The 15,881-nt window shown below is 43.0% G+C and overlaps 1 protein-coding gene across 1 annotated transcript; it reads left to right on the top strand.

Annotated features, from left to right (window-relative positions):
• Positions 1-1,436: 1,436 nt before the first annotated feature.
• NUPL2 (nucleoporin like 2) lies at positions 1,437-12,128 on the top strand. The gene is made up of 7 exons (XM_015407114.1): positions 1,437-1,766; positions 4,923-5,145; positions 6,397-6,491; positions 7,653-7,729; positions 7,937-8,023; positions 11,091-11,223; positions 11,346-12,128. The coding sequence occupies exons 1-7, from the start codon at positions 1,646-1,648 to the stop codon at positions 11,912-11,914; spliced, it is 1,305 nt and encodes a 434-aa protein (XP_015262600.1). The 5' UTR covers positions 1,437-1,645; the 3' UTR covers positions 11,915-12,128.
• The last annotated feature ends 3,753 nt before the right edge of the window (positions 12,129-15,881 follow it).

Raw genomic sequence — 15,881 nt, forward strand, 5'->3', positions numbered from 1 at the left:
ACTCCATTAAGCAGAGACCTGATTAGGGTCAGCTTCCTGAAGCCAGTCCTCTGTGTGTTTCCTAACGGCTATTCCTCCTCCCGGCCCCTCCTGCTGGAACTGAAGAGTGTCCATGGTTGCCCCTGGGGCCAGCAAGGGTTTTTTTGTTTTGTTTTTGGCAGAGCTTAAACATGCAGAGGAACGGAGCACCAACTGTTCAAAGAAAATAACTAGGTTTATTAAAGAAGAAATAAACTTTGATAGAACAGAGGAGAGGCAGACAGGCTTAACTGATTGACTGCTGTGAGAGATAGGAATGACAGGGAGGGTTCAGTTGGAGCAGGAAGTCTCCAAAGAGCCAGTCAGGAGACAGGAAGGATTAATCTAGCTGCTAACTAGCAATCCTTCAACTGTCCCCCTATAGCAGTGATGGCGAACCTTTTAGAGACCGAGTGCCCAAACTGCGACCCAAAACCCACTTATTTATCGCAAAGTGCGAACACGGCAATTTAACCTGAATACTGAGGTTTTACTTTAGAAAAAGCAACTCATACATTAACTTAAGATGATCCAAACAAAGTAAGGAAAGCAATCCCAAATGCTTTCATTTACTTAAAATTATTTGGCAGAGAATTCCGCACTTTAATGATGGTCTGGGCCTGGCTGGGGTGTTGGCACACGTGCCCACAGAGAGGGCTCTGAGTGCCACCTCTGGCACCCGTGCCATAGGTTCGCCACCACTGCCCTATAGGCTGTTCTGATCTTCAAGTAGGTTCACTATATAGACCTTGTACATTCCAACACTTTTGAATCCTTAGAGCACCCCAGAAAGAAAGGAACTCTCAAAACGGCTCATGAGGCATTTTCTGTATCCTTTAACCACGGTGAGTAGGCGCTCAGACAACTGGGATTCTTGAGCTGTGGGCAGAGATTCTGAGGGGCAAAATGGAATATCTGACAAGAAGGGCCGCCCGGGTAACCAGAGATCCGCCGGGGTCATAACGCGGAGGCATCTGGATAGAGCAGCTCTTTAAGTGGGACCTGCTTCTGTGATTACTCGTGCACCCACTGTTCAGGCAGTGGTTGGGTTTGAACTTTGAACTGAGCCCCTGCGGGATAGAAAATCAGCCCTGATATCTCGTTGAGGGCTTGTACTTGCTTATCACGCTTGGAGGCACTGCAGCGTCGTTACGCCACCGTCAACTTCATAGCAGTTTGTGAACTAGGAGAGAGAGTTCAGCATGCCGGTAATGCACCTTAATAAAAGGACCAGCTTCTACGTCGACCTGCTTAGTTTTAAGGAGTGTGTGTGTGTGCACTGAACACTGAAAGCGGGATACCTCCAACGCCCCTTCACATGAGATACTGTCATCATAGTAAACGTCAAGCTCCACCTCTTTCCTTGTACGGGACTTCACCAGCAGCAGCAAACGGATACCGGAAGTCATATCAGAGAACCGGGAAATCTGTAGCCCCTTGATGTTAACTGCCCGTTCTTTTCTTTGAGCCGCTGCTGTTGGTGCGTCATCGACATGACTTCCTCCCCCGCAAGAACTGGCTCACTAAAAATCCACTGATTGGCTGCGGGGCAGTTTTCTCCAACTCTTCGTGCTGTTGTTGATGCTTCAGCGGGGGCCGTTTTTATGCTGTTCCTTGCAGGCTAGCCATGGCCTCCGGCGGCAAGATTTGCCACTACTATTTGCAGGGCAACTGCCGCTTCGGCGAAAGATGCTGGTACCTGCATCCGCGCCACGGCGGAGGATCCAGCCAGCCTTCTCTGAGCTCCGGTAATGCGCTGGGGGTGGCAGGGGAGGGAAGCATCTCAAGCGGCTCTCGGTTGTCGCGTGCTTGGTTCAGGGTGGGCGGTTTTCTGGCCCTCCGTTCCCGGTTTCCCGTGTGGCCGGCAGTCCTGGTTCCGGCTGCACCACCTGTGGCCGTGAGTGATCTTCAGGAGGAAGGGAAGGAAGCAGCCACTGTCTCCCCCGTGTGGCTAAGGTACTAGGCTGTTCAGCCGAATGGCCCGGCACCCCGGAATCGTGCCTGGATCCGACTCAGCCGGGAATCCCCTCCCTACAGATCCAGTTCAGTGAGAGTCCCATCTCTAAGGCATGGTTTAATGCATGGATTCAATGAATCTGACACTTCCCTCCCTAAATAATTGTTTACTGCATTTTAATCTCAGTTGTATTGGGTCGGTTTGCTGCATGAACTGTCTTGTGAGCCAGTTTTGGTTGAGGAGTGGGATAAGTGCATACACAATTTAGTTTTATTTATTAAATTAGATTTACTAGGTGGCCCTTCCCTACAAGTAGGGCTCATTATGTCAGGTTGGCTTCCAGTGATATCTTTGGGATTACCTGAGAAGTAGTCTGTTGTTCTGTAGTTTGCTTATGTATAATAAAAACATGTATTTGGACTGAATGGTATGCTCTGTTTATACTTAACACACCAGGTAGTAAAATGGTATAAATGCTGGTGCACCTGGCTGTGGTAGGGTTACCTGTTTATATCTGTTGTTCTTTCTCTTTTTCTATAATGGGCAACATTCCTTTTACACAAACAATGCTTTCGGTATCAGTGAAGGTAATCGTAGTTGTGTTGAATTTTCTTAGATTCGTGGATTTTCAACCTGTGGAGTCTTGGAGAGCCTCCCTGTGGCGTCCTCTTTAGGGAGGACTGGTTTTCCCTTTAAATGTGCTCTTTGCTTTTGTAAACGGGGTAGTTTCTGCTGCCACCAGGAATTTAAGGATTTCCAAACCTTCTCTCTGTTTCTTTTGCTGGTAAGGTGACCTAGAGTCGGGCCTTTTCAGGGATCTATGTGGTCCTGAGGAAAGATAGAACTAAATTCGGGGATAAACTTGAACAAAAGATGATTTATTGAAATAAGAACAAAATATGACGTTGGTTATTCTGTAACTAAGGAGCTGCGGTGGCTCAAGTGGTTAAGATGCTGAACTGCAGGCTGTGGAAGGTCAAGTAGTTCAGCAGTTCGAGACCCGAGTTGCCGCATGACGGAGTGAGCTCCCGTCTCTAGTTCCCGCTCCTGCCAACCTAGCAGTTTGAAAGCAAGAAATTGCAAGTAGATAAATAGGTACCACTTCGGTGGGAAGGTAACAGCGTTCCGTGCGCCTTGGTCTTTAGTCATGCCGGCCACATGACCACAGAAACGTCTTCGGACAGCGCTGGCTCTTTGGCTTTGAAACAGAGATGAGCACCGCAACCCTAGAGTCGGATTCGACTGGCTTTCGAGCAAGGGAACCTTTACCTTTACTATTCTGTAACTAACTTGGATAAAGGGACTTGAAAATATATCTATCAAATGTATCACACACACTGTCTTTTTTTCCTTTACTTTTTGTTTGTTTTGACACTCAGTTCCAACATTAACAGGAGTCACTCTTTGCTATTGTCAGCCACACAGGCTAAGGACAGTCAGCCACATAGGCTAAGGACATATATACTGCACTCTTTAAGAACTCACTCAGAACTAACTGAACACTCACTGACTTAACTCTCTAACTGAACAATTCCAACTGATTTCTAACTGTCTCTCATAACTGACTTACTGACACACCCACACAGATTCACTTCAAAAACCCCTCCCACACTCTGTCATACACCAATCACAGCACATCTGTCTCTCTCAGTCACTGTAGTCTACTAACCATGCACTCCAACCAAGCATTTAAAGGCACACACACATTCATAAAACAAGGAATCATTACACTCCCCTTCCCCACTTTGCTGCTGAGAAATGCCTCTGTAAGGCTAAGGCATTCAGCCATTGAGAGCATTCCTCCATAACTCTGACACTTGAACTTATGCCTCACTTTGATGCACCTCCTGGAGCTCAGCTGTTTCCTGCTGCTGGCTTTCTTGATGTGCTACCGCCCCCAGTCCTGACCTTGCCACTGATGAGGTCATAACTCTGACTCCTCTTCCTGTCATAGAGCTCTGATGTCAAGTGACTTCATGTCACATTCTTGTAGCTCTGCTGGTTCCACGTGGGGTAGATCTTTAGTCTGAAAAAGTCAAGATCACTGCCATAGGTGTATGGTTTCCCATTTCAGAATACAGGGTGGAAATGGCTCAATAATAAAATCAGCTTTCAGAGCATTATACTGCTCCTGATTCAACCCTTAATTTTCTAGTACTGCTTAAAAAACCGATGGTGTAGCACCATTTTGTTTGGTAGTAAGATTCACTAGTTTCAGTGAGACTTTCTTCCAGTTGCAACCCTTCTGCAAACTATGTGGAACTGAATTATTCAAGAGGGCTTTTAAACACAGGTAATAGACCTGTAGTGTTAACAAAAGGGTTCAGAAAGAAGCTTCGGTAAAGAGTCAGGGACTATGGACAGAACTATCTGTTGCTGAAAATAGGATCCTACTAAAAATTTTAACATCATTTAATGTGTCATGTTGATACGCTTTGCAGCAGCTGTGGTTTAGGTAGGTTTCTGGCTGATTGCTGATTTCTACAATACAAATCATATTGCACGGTTTATTGGATGTTCCATTCTGTTGATTTATTGATTTGCTCTGTGTAATCCACCTTGAGTCCCAGTGAGAAAGGTGGGCTATAAATAATTTAAATAAGCCTTTCGAACCTTCAGCCTTAGAACCATTCCATGTCAGGCAGTGATGTATGTTCAGTGTATGTTCTTTTTTGTTTATAACCTCTCAGCCATTCTTTTACAGATATTGAGCAGGTTGTGTATGTTCTAACTTTTTTTCTTGAAAGGTTAAACTTCCTCTATTTCACTGAAGATGAATGTCTTTTGATGTATGTTCAGTGTATGTTCTTTTTTTGTTTATAACCTTTCAGCCATTCTTTTACAGATATTGAGCAGATTGTGTATGTTCTAACTTTTTTTCTCGAAAGGTTAAACTTGCTCTATTTCACTGAAGATGAATGCCTTTTTTCTTTTCTTCCGATTTAAGGCTCCAGCAGAAGAGGCGGATGGGATGGTCATAATCAGAGATACCCTATTGTCCAGGCATCCAGTTTTTCTAAAGCATCAAACTGGCACAGTAACAGAGATCATGGGAGAGCATTCCATGGGCCCCAGGCTGACTTGGGCTATTCTCAAAATAGGTTCGGTGCGTTAAACTCTAATGAAGATGGGAGTAGCGATGGCATTAAAAATGAGGATGAGAAGCTTCTGTAAGTTGCAGTGATTTATCTTTTGAGTTTGTGTTGAGAAAGAAAGAAGGAAAGAACCCTTGCATTCTTAATACCTGTGAATACCTACATGCAGTTAGACTTCTTAAAATCTATTTCGATAAATAGGAATTATGCAGCATAATAGGATGGTGCTTTATAACATCATATATTTAATTCCCATGTTGGTCCTACTGTGCAGATCAAAGAATTCTCTCACTGGGGTCAACCAGGGCTTGGGTAGGTGTTTCTGTAAACCTGGAGGAAGCTCTAGGTTTGTACAATAATCTTAATTTTTAAAAAGAGAGGGGTGAAATAAAACCAAAAAAGTGCCAAGGTTTCTGAAGACTTTTTTGACAACTACAAACAGCATTGTCAGAGTTGTCCATGCCTGTCTAGTAAATCTAAAATGGTGTTAAGATCTAAGGAGATCTCAGTTTCATTTTGACATTCTTGGAGGTAGGTGAGGAACATTTTGAAACTCGCAGAAGTGAGTTTCGAAGGGCAAAGCATGAGTGGGCAGCTAGCAAGATCGGGGACAAGGAAGGAAGCGGAATCAGAGGGGAGGGGAAGGTGAGCAAAAAGTGGTAAGACCCATCTGTCCCCCTTTTGTATTCCTCCTAATGCCCTTCTGCCAGTATAATCTTTATAGTGTTAAGTGGGTTTTTGATCACTGGGACTTTCTTCCAGCATTTACGATAGATGTGCTGCTGTTTAATGTCAGATTAGCATTCCAGTGCTGCAAACCAACAAGATTCAGAATCTCTGGAAGTCAATATGTTTAATTCTGTACAATGGCCACAAAGCGTGAATAAAAAATCTGCATAATGAGGCCATGATATAGATATCAGGAGATTTTCTATGAGCTTGGAAGAAGCCCCTTTTGCGTAAGCCACATCTATCAAATTCGGTGGGGACTGGATCTGCATCTGTGTTCCTTTGCATAACAGAGTGACTACAGAAGTACCAAAGTGCTGTAAAACTTGAAGAAAAGTTATTCTACAAGTAAACATTTACATATCCAAGTATTTTGTGTTTTGGTTCGATTTTGCACTCTCCAGTTGCTTGTTTTTTTCTGTTTCTGTTTCTAAAACAACTTGCAATGCTAACTCTTTAACTTATTTTTCCTTCATATCCCTTTCAGCAGGCTTTTGACCTGCCAGTGTGTGTTTTTAATCTAGCTTTAAATTGGTTTTTTGCTTTGCTAATCTCCAAATTAGTTTGGTTTATAACTTTTTGATACTAATTATCTAGTGAAATTATAATGAAAGACATGGAGGTTTGGGAATCTTCAGGCCAGTGGATGTTTTCCTCCTATTCACCATCGAAAGACAAGCCAAATATTTCAGGTAAAACTTTCCCTAGTGTTGATTCTGTATTTTAATTTCCCCCCAACTGTTTAGCCTTCTTTCTCACCTTATGGACATTAAATAGTAAAATGTGTAGTACGCAAATACACATAAGGGTTCTCTTTTTTAATGAGTGTTTACTGTGGACTGTGCTTCTAAGATTCTTGTTCAGTATAGCTGTGGATATAACTGCATGTATATGGAATTATCCTTGGATCTAACATCTTTATCAGGTGCACAGCAACTGGGTGCTTTGTAGAGCCTTACAAGCTTTTCTTGCTGATCTGGCCTACTTGTGGCAGTTTAGCCAGGCCTAATCTGCTGTTGTTGCAGTGCTGAGGGACACACTGAAACACAGGGATCCTGAGTACAGTTTTCCTTTATAATGCCTACTGTACAGATGGGTGGGGGGTGCATTTCCAAGGAGGGGAAGGGATTAAAAACTTACTGGAGGTTTGTATCTTTTCCCTCCCGTGCTGATTTCCCCTTACAAGTGTCCCCAACCTCAGGGTAAAAGGGGGGGGCAGTTTTCAAGGGTTATTTACAGGAGAGAAGCAGCAGTTACAGGAGGGATTGAACGCTGTCCAAATAGGCCCCAGGTCTGGTATTCCATTTATTTATTTATACCCCACCTTTCTCCCCAGTGGTACCCGAAATGGCTCACATCATTCTCTCCTCTGTGTTATCCTCTCAGCAGCCCTGTGAAGTAGGTTAGGCTGAGACTGTGTGACTGCCCCGAGATTACCCAGCGAGCTAATATGATACAAGTGGAGATTCAAAGCTTGGTCTTCCAAATACTAGTCTGGCACTCTTTGCCACTACACAACACTGGCAAACATGAAGCTGAAATCGCACATCTAGTGAAAAAACATCTAGTTCAGCCATCAGTGGAGCGGTGATGAATTTGCAAGCTCACAAGCTTACATCCCTGAAGTAAAACAGTACGCTTCCCAAAACAACTTTAAGTAAACTTTAAGTAACAAAGAGAAATATAGAGGATTCTGTTATAGTTTGCAGTTTTGAGTTTTCATAGGCCAATTACTTTGTTTGTCTGCAATAAATCTGACTCGTTAGGTGTTACAGACAGATACGTTTACTGTTATTTCATAGCTGGGGCTAGAAGCAGTAGTCTGTCTCTCAGTTCTGATTGTTTTCTTGCAGGTTTTCCAGCCTTTTCTCCTGAAGAGCTACGTCTTGAATACTATAACTGCAGTGCCAATAGTAATATTCAAAATTATGTAAGTCTCTACATATTGTTTGGGGTAGATAGCTATCAGATGGGAAAGGTTTTTCAGAAAGATGTGTTTGAATTGTGGGAAAGTAATTAAGTTCCTTTATTAAGAAAGTATCCACACATTTGAATCACAGGTGTTCAGAAACTCTGTTCATTTTAAGCTTGATTGGTAGAGATCTACCAAGTTCTAATCCCCCTCCTTTTTTTCCAGGTCAACTCAGTCCAGCAGTTAGTCACTCAGTGGAGAAGCAGACTACTTGAGCTGAAGAATATAAATGCTTCTACTAAAACTGCATTGGTGAGTTACAGAAAATTATTTGCTTGAATTACACATGTTCATTCTGGGGTTCTGGCATGACCTCTTTGTGGAGGAAAAAGGAAGGAGAAACTAGAGCAGAGATACTCACTCAGAGGCTTAAGAGCCATATGTGGCTCTTTGACATAGACCGCCTGTGGCTCTTCTGAGCACAGCTCCTCAGTAGAGCACTTGCCCCATGCTTCAGGAAAATGGGCAAAAGGTCTTTGTCTGGTGGAAGGCTTGTAGCTGGCAAGTGGTCCCTACCTTGAAACAGCTGCTATTGGGGAATAAATAAGCTACAAGGCTCCCTAAAGTGCAGGCTCCATGCCAGGAATGGAAGTGAATGCGGCTCTTTTGATTGGCTCTCTGTGAGCTGTGGAAGGAGTACCACTGGATTAGAGCAGTGATAACCAGGCACAGGTCTTGTTCTGATGTTAGGCAGCCAGGGCAAAAGCTGCAGTTCGGTGGGGGTGGTATCTGCGTGTGCCCCAGCGTTTGTAGGGGGTGCTGACTGTCAAAGCCTCCTTGTCCCACAAGAAGGCTTTAAGGTGAAGGTGAAGAGCAAAACGCACAAAAATGGGGAATGAATCCTCACTGCCCAGGGTAACAAACCACCATCAGCCTCTCTAAGCTAACCCTCAGCTGTGAGACTGAAGGAGTAGGCCTCCAGCGGGACCGGGTGTTAATCAAGAAATCAGCCCTGCAAGGTTGAATTCCACTTGCGGGTTGAATTCCACAAACAATTACTTTGGCCAAAATAGGTTGAGCTGCTGGGTTTAGATTGATGTCCCAAAACCCAGATAGCACCACAGGAGTGTAATCAATAAGGTTTATTAAAACTAATGTGCTAAAGTATGCAGATAAATATAGAAGCAGGAAAACAGGGAAGAAAATAATAAAATTAAATAGCTAACCTAGAATACTTACTTATACTTTAGTCCTCTGACCCAGATGTTACCTGGTCAGACTGAAGGTATAAAGTCCAGATAGAACTCCAAAATCCAAGAAGCAGGTGTTCCAGCAGCACAAGGCCCAACCTACGGTCTAAAGGAGGACTAGAAGCACCAAACTAGAATGAATGGTCTTGCTTGATACCAGACTCTTTGGCCAGTCAAGTGTGTTGCTAGGGCATGTGACCACATACCTCTCCAACTGACATGTATTCACAATCAAGCAACTTTTCTCATGCCCAGGGTTCCTTGTGCTAATGAGATGGAATGTGAGTGTGAAACTCCCTCCTGGTCTCTGGCCTTGAAGCCCCCAGACCCATTATTTCACTTGCACCTCTGCCTGACTCCATCTCATTCCTTATCTCACTGGAAACTGCAAGTTAGAGGGACATTAATTTCCCAGAGTGCAGCTTTCAATAACTTGATTAGGTCCAAAAGCCTGGCAAAACTTTTGAAAGTCCAAAAAAACAGCTAAACAAGGCCACTTTCTTGATACTGACTAGGTGTGAAGCAGAACCCCTTGGATTGTCTTTGGCCTGACAAGTTCCTTGCTGAAAAAGAAATTTTATGCCCTCCACCTCATTGTGCTAGTGGGAAGCAATAGCAGGAACCATGGCCGTGGCTGTTCTTTGTCCTCTAAGCAGCTTCGTCAGGGAATGGTTTGGTCAGTCGTCATCCCCCCATCCTTCCCACTGATTGGAGCAAGTTGGCCATCGCTGAATTATTTGTTTGTTAAATAAATAAATTACTGGTCCATTATTATCCACTTAATAAACTAGCAGAATAGCCTTTATAAATCATGCCCGTAATCTGTTATGGTTGCCCTTGCTTCTTAGAAGTAGCCAACTGAGCCAGGAGATCCTACAGTGTTCCACCTTTTTGCATCCAAATATAGCTGCTCTCTGATCTGCCTTAGTTCTCCTTCTCTGTGTCTCTACTTTGCAGTGGCTCAATTGGAGCTGGCCCTCTGTTGTGCCTGCCTTTGTTTTCTTGCCTTCTGTCATGTTGCCTCCAAGACTCAGAGCTACTTCCTTCCCTGTTTCTGTTTCCTGAATCACTTCTTTATATCACTTCTTGATATTATATTCTTTATATCCTCAAATTCCACTTCTTTAGTAAAGTATTGCTGGAACCACAGTGGCTCACCTCTGCTGATACCAGACTCTTCTGTTCTCTTATCATTGTTCCTCGTCCCTCCATCACTTTCTTGTTGATCTGCTACAGTGGTTTTCAGCTTTTCCAGCCTCGGGCGAACCTCTAACACTCAGGTAGCAATATGAGACCCATTGTGGGCTGGGCCTCATGACAGGAAGTCACATACTCTGACCCACATGACAGAAAGAAGAAAAGTCAGCATTAGGAACTCATGGTGGGGTTCATGCTGTAGATACATGCGGTGCACTGGAGAACGAGCTAGCCAAAGGAAGGCTGGGGAAAGAGAGGCAAGAGAGCTTTTTTAAAGAGGGGTGTCTCTGAATCTGCCGGCGCTGACAAGAACTCATCTGTACTGTGGTGTGTCCTCAGCTCACTGTCCAGCTGCTCCTCTCATTGTGGGTGCAAAGGGTGGAGGTGGAACTGCACCCTTGTTGTCTGCACTTGCACACTAGCAGCAGGTGCTTCCACAAAGCAGCAAGAGCATCTCACGTCTGATGGGGCTTGAGATCCAGCAGGTGGGGTCCTGATGAATGGGTTAACAAGCACTGGTCTAATGAACATTTTTGAGTAGAGACCATGTGAGTTCCCTATGATCTGTCTAGTGCATGGATGGCATCCTATGATGGCAAAATAAATATTGAGAGGGTGACGGTGATTTCAGTTAAACCAGAATCGAGTGGCACCACAAAGATTAACAACATTTATTTTGGCACAAGCTGTTGTGAGTCAGAACTCACTTTGTCAGATGTGGAAATAGGTTTTGTTAGTCTGAGGTAATGCTGGAATCCTGTCACATTTTGCTGCAACAGATTACCACCGTTACCCCTTTGTAATTTCAGTAGTATTCTTCTGTTGAACAGACATTGGTTTATATCTTGTTACATTGCACAACATTAAACCATATGCTGTAGAACCTGTGTTTTCAAGGAGATGAGAGCTTTTTATTTCCTTTTTGTTTTAAGATATCTGAACTCAAGAATGTGGCTAGTCAACCACCACCTGCATTTGGGTTTGGGGGACAGCAGCCGTCAGCTTTCGGGGGACAGCAGCCGTCAGCTTTTGGGGGACAGCAGCCATCAGCTTTTGGGACATCAAGTAAGTATTTTATGCTAAACTCAAGTAATCAGTCCTGCCTATATTTTTCAACTGGTCTCTCTTCAGTCTTAATGTGGTAAACATACCTTTAATAAATGCTGTTCTGTGTACTACTATTGCAGCCTTTCCTGTGAATAAACAAAGCAGTGCTAAAACCTTTTCTTTCAAATCACCTTCGGAGCTGGCTAACGTCTCATCTGGAAGCCTGCCTACATTTGGGAGCCTTCCTGGTGTTCCGAATCATCCAACAGTGGGTGCAACATCTTCATCTACTGCTACTACCCATTCAGTTGGCTTTGGGTACCAAACTGCTTCATCTGCGGCTTCCTTTTCATTTAAAAGTTCTGCAACTTCTGGTAGCTTTGGAACTTCTGGATTTTCAGGATTTGGACATTCACTTCCTACAAGTTCTTCAAATAACACGTCTGCTCCAGTGTTTGGTGCTAGCAGTTCAGCTGTTGCTGCCCCAACTTTGGATTCGAGGAACGCCCTGTTTGGACAGCCCACAAATGCTTTTGGGAGTAGTGGGGCATTTGCATCATCAGTAACCCAAACCAACATCGCTTCTGAAAAGTTATTTACTCCAAAGAATGAACTATCTGCAGATGAACTGAAGCAATTTGAAGCAAAGAAATTTACACTAGGAAAGATTCCTTTAAAGCCACCACCAGTGGAACTTCTAATTGTGTAAAGTATTTGGAGGATGTCTTTAGTACTTTTGTTCCCAGTGTCTGTTCTCCAATTTTATTTCTTCATAATTGAGAGGTTTGTTCTGGCATACTACCATTGCTTCAGGAAAGTTATTTCATTTATAGTAACCAGTGATGTATTTTAACTTGTGAGCTCCAAAATGGACATGGTTTACTTGAGAATAGTGCACTGTAAAATAAAGCATTGGCAATCACCTTAAATGTAAATTCCATTCTTTGGTATCATTGACTGTCATGCCCTTATGGTCATGAACCATTTGCGAGCAATTTATTCCAAAACATATCCTAACCCCTCTAAAATCATGCCAGTTGTTCCTCCTTCCCATTGTACTAGCTCCATTGTGACCCACAAACCCCTTCTTCCATCCCTTACTGTTGCTGTAGTTTTGGCCTTGAACGCCAATATAATACCACAGTCCTCAGCCTTAGCATTTCCAGTTGCATTAGGTTAGGTTGGTTTTAATGAGCAGATATAACTTGGGTCACACTCTTTGTTTGCCACAGTAAAGGCTTCGTTTTAGGTAAATGTAGGTCTGTCATTCTCTTAATAGCCAAAATGTATCCTCCATGTTATGAAACACTGTGTCATGGTTTGAGATGAGATGCTGCTGATAACCGGAAATAAATATCCCCATCCCACCCCATCTGAAGACCCTTATCTAGCTGTTGCCTGGAGATAGGATGCTGAGCTTTATGGACCTGGTCTGACTCCACTGACTATTCTTATGGTGCACTCAGAATACCATTTGTGTAAGACGTATTCAACCTACAGAGATCATGAAAATGAATACCAGCTATGTCATGCGCATATGCCCTGACATGAATAGCCCAGGCTAGCTCAATTTTGTCAGATGTCGGAAGCTAAGCAGGGTCAGCCCTGGCTAGTATTCGGATGGGAGACCTCCAAGGAATGCCAGGGTCACAACATGGAGGCAGGCAATGGCAAACCACCTCTGAATGTCTCTTGCCTTGAAAACGCCACGGGGTTGCCATAAGTCAGCTGTGACTTGACAGCACTTTCCACCGCCACTATGTGCATATGTAAATGTATGCAAATTATATGCGCTTGGATATCATAACATTCATGTACAGGAAAATGCACTGTGTTAATATGCCCTTTATGCTGAGAAAAGCATGCCTTTTTCCTAATGCTTGTATATGAAATTTTATTCCGAGGACAGGAAAAATTGAACAAAGAATTGCCCAGCTACCCAAGAGACTAAATCTTTAGTTTTAATCTGAAAGACAGCATTGTCTTTTTCCCCCTCTAAAACTGGGAAGCTGAAAAAGACACAACCTTTTGCAGCACTTTCAACTTCTGGAAAAAGAACAAGGATTGAAACAAAGCTGTATGTTCTCAGCCTCTAATCTGATTTCATGTGATTGCCTTTCACTTCACTTCTTTGAAACAACAGGATGTGTGAGTCAACTGACATTCCTACCATGTAGGTCAAATTCTGTAGTGCTCTGAAATTTTAGTAGCGATATCATTGTCAAGTGAATATTTAAGGGCTGACCATATTTGCGGGAGACTTAGTACTCACCAGCTACAGCTACCTTCTTCATATGGTATGTTTTAAAAAATAAAGGTAATTCTTCTCACATAGCTATCCATCACTGATGAAAGTGCCGAACCTACCCAATAACCATTTACTGTGCAATGATAAAAGTTTGGGAATTTAAGAAATTTTAAATTATTAATAGGAAAAGGAATTAAAAGATGGGAAAGATCTTCCATGCCAACAATGTACAACTTGTGACCCATCAAACTAAATGCAACCCAGTGGACTTGAACTGAAGTGTGTTGTACTGTATGTTTAGTTAAATCTTGAGATACTAAGAATTGACTGGAGTCTTCTGGAACCTTAGATTAAGAAGGAGGAGGAGGGGATTTATACCCCACCTTTCACTACCCAAAGGAGTCTCAAAGCAGCTTACAATCTCCTTTCCCTTACCCTCCCCACAACAGACACCCTGTGAGGTAGGTGGGGCTGAGAGAGCTCTTGAGAGAACAGCTCTGAAAGAACTCACCCAAGGTCACACCAGCAGCTGCATGTGGAGGAGTGGGGAATCAATGAACTCCTTCAGGTAGTGAAGGATGGGGTATAAATCCAATCTCCTCCTCCTCCTCCATTGTACTAAGCTATGGACCTAACTCTCATAGGAAAGAAAAATGGGAGTAGTTTTTGAAGTGAAGGCTGTTTGGAGAAAATGTCCATTGAACTACTGTACCTTCGTAAAGGATAAGATGACACTTTCATATGTTAAAATTGACAACAACAAAAGGTAAGAATGCAAAGCAATGAATTAATGGTAGCGGGGTAACAGGTGTCTTGTCATTCTGATCCTTGAAACGTGTTGTTGTTACAAAATTTATATCCCACCGTTCTGCCCTCACGAGGGCCACCAAAGCAGCTAACAAATTACAATGTGCATAATAAAATCACATCTTAAAAATAATTAAAGCCAACAACAAACACATGCACTTATTAAAAAAGCTAAAATAAATACAAAGGCAAAAAAACAATACATACAAACACAAAACAATAATTCCAAAAAGAGGGATTATTGAAGGAATGCCAAACAAAAAGGCAATAAAAGAAGAAGAGATTTGATTTATGCCCCACCCTTCACTCAGAGTCTCAGAGCGGCTTACAAACTCCTTTCCCTTCCCCTCCTCACAACAGACACCCTGTGAGCAATGCTCCCTCTAAGCTGTGGAGTCTTGTGAGCAAAAATTCTTCTTTGTGAGCTACTGGCATTAAAGTTGTGAGCGAGTGATTTGGCTACTGCATAAATTAGTGTGAACTGGAGGCTAAAAACTGTGAGCTAGCTCACACTAACTCAGCTTAGAGGGAACACTGCCTGTGAGGTAGATGGGGCTGAGAGAGCTCTGAGAGAACTATGGCTTGCCCAAGGTCATCCAGCAGGTGCAAGTGGAGGCGTGGGGAATCAAACCCAGTTCTCCCAGATTAGAGTCCACACACTTAACCACTACAACAAACTGGCTCTCAGGGGACAAACGAATCTCTCTGGGGAGAGAGTTCCATAGTTTTGGTACCAGTGTTCTGGTTTGCTACTGCTAGTTGTCATTCTTTTCTGGAGCATACAAAAGTTAAGCCTCACATATTCTACTACATTTTATATCCCATACTTCTTCCTTCCTGATAATGAAGGTGATCTGCTTATGGTTTCAAGGAGATTTTCCATCCAAACACTGACCAGATTCAAACCTACTTAGTTTCAGTGGCGTTGCTGGTAAAGGTGCGCTATGTCCATGACCCTTCAGCCTCTGTTTTTTTTGTCTTAGTCTCTACCATTTGACCTGTGACTAGCCTACATGTTCTGGCAAAGTCTCAGAAAAGTTTTCATCCAACTTAGTCTGGTTATCGTTATAGAAGGTATTTTCAGGACAAAGGAAGTAAATGGGGCAGAAGAAGAGGCTGCTTTACATGATCTAATTTTTAGGCATAGTAGGACAAAAATGAGACTACCAAGAAGAGGAAACATCTAGGAAAAATGCTGCCTGGGTCAGTGGAAAATTCAGTCAGGTACAGGTGGCTCTGAGAGTTCTGAGAGTGGTCTTCTGCTTGCAGCAAAATTAATTTTACTTTTGAAGCTGACATCTCATCTCTAACCCTTTTCCTTCATTTTGTTCTTATTTGGAAAACTTTCCACCATGAAAGCCACTCCTGGTTGCAATTCCTCCTGTACCAATCAGATGGCTGCCCTCTAAATTCACCTGACATCTATTTGTTTTATTCACTTATTTAAAATATTTATTAGCTGCCCTCCTTTCTTACAGAGCTCAAGGTGACTTATAATATTAAAACTACAAACAAACATCTAGGACTAGAAGCAAATGTTGACAATTGAATGGAAAGGATTTTTTTTTAGTGTTCATGTTTTAAACAAACATTTCCTCCTTCCCCGCATGGTATCATAGTG

The sequence above is a fragment of the Gekko japonicus genome, unplaced genomic scaffold (genome assembly GCF_001447785.1).
Source record: "Gekko japonicus isolate JY-2015 unplaced genomic scaffold, Gekko_japonicus_V1.1 scaffold3223, whole genome shotgun sequence".
Taxonomy (NCBI): Eukaryota; Metazoa; Chordata; class Lepidosauria; order Squamata; family Gekkonidae; genus Gekko; species Gekko japonicus.

What these genes read in the sequence shown, in the direction of transcription:
- NUPL2 (XM_015407114.1), top strand. Translation starts at nt 1,646, where the DNA reads ATGGCCTCCGGCGGCAAGATTTGCCACTACTATTTGCAGGGCAACTGC. An exon ending in ATAGTAATATTCAAAATTAT is followed by an intron (nt 7,730 to 7,936) that starts GTAAGTCTCTAC and finishes CTTTTTTTCCAG; the next exon opens with GTCAACTCAGTCCAGCAGTT. An exon ending in ATCAGCTTTTGGGACATCAA is followed by an intron (nt 11,224 to 11,345) that starts GTAAGTATTTTA and finishes CTACTATTGCAG; the next exon opens with CCTTTCCTGTGAATAAACAA.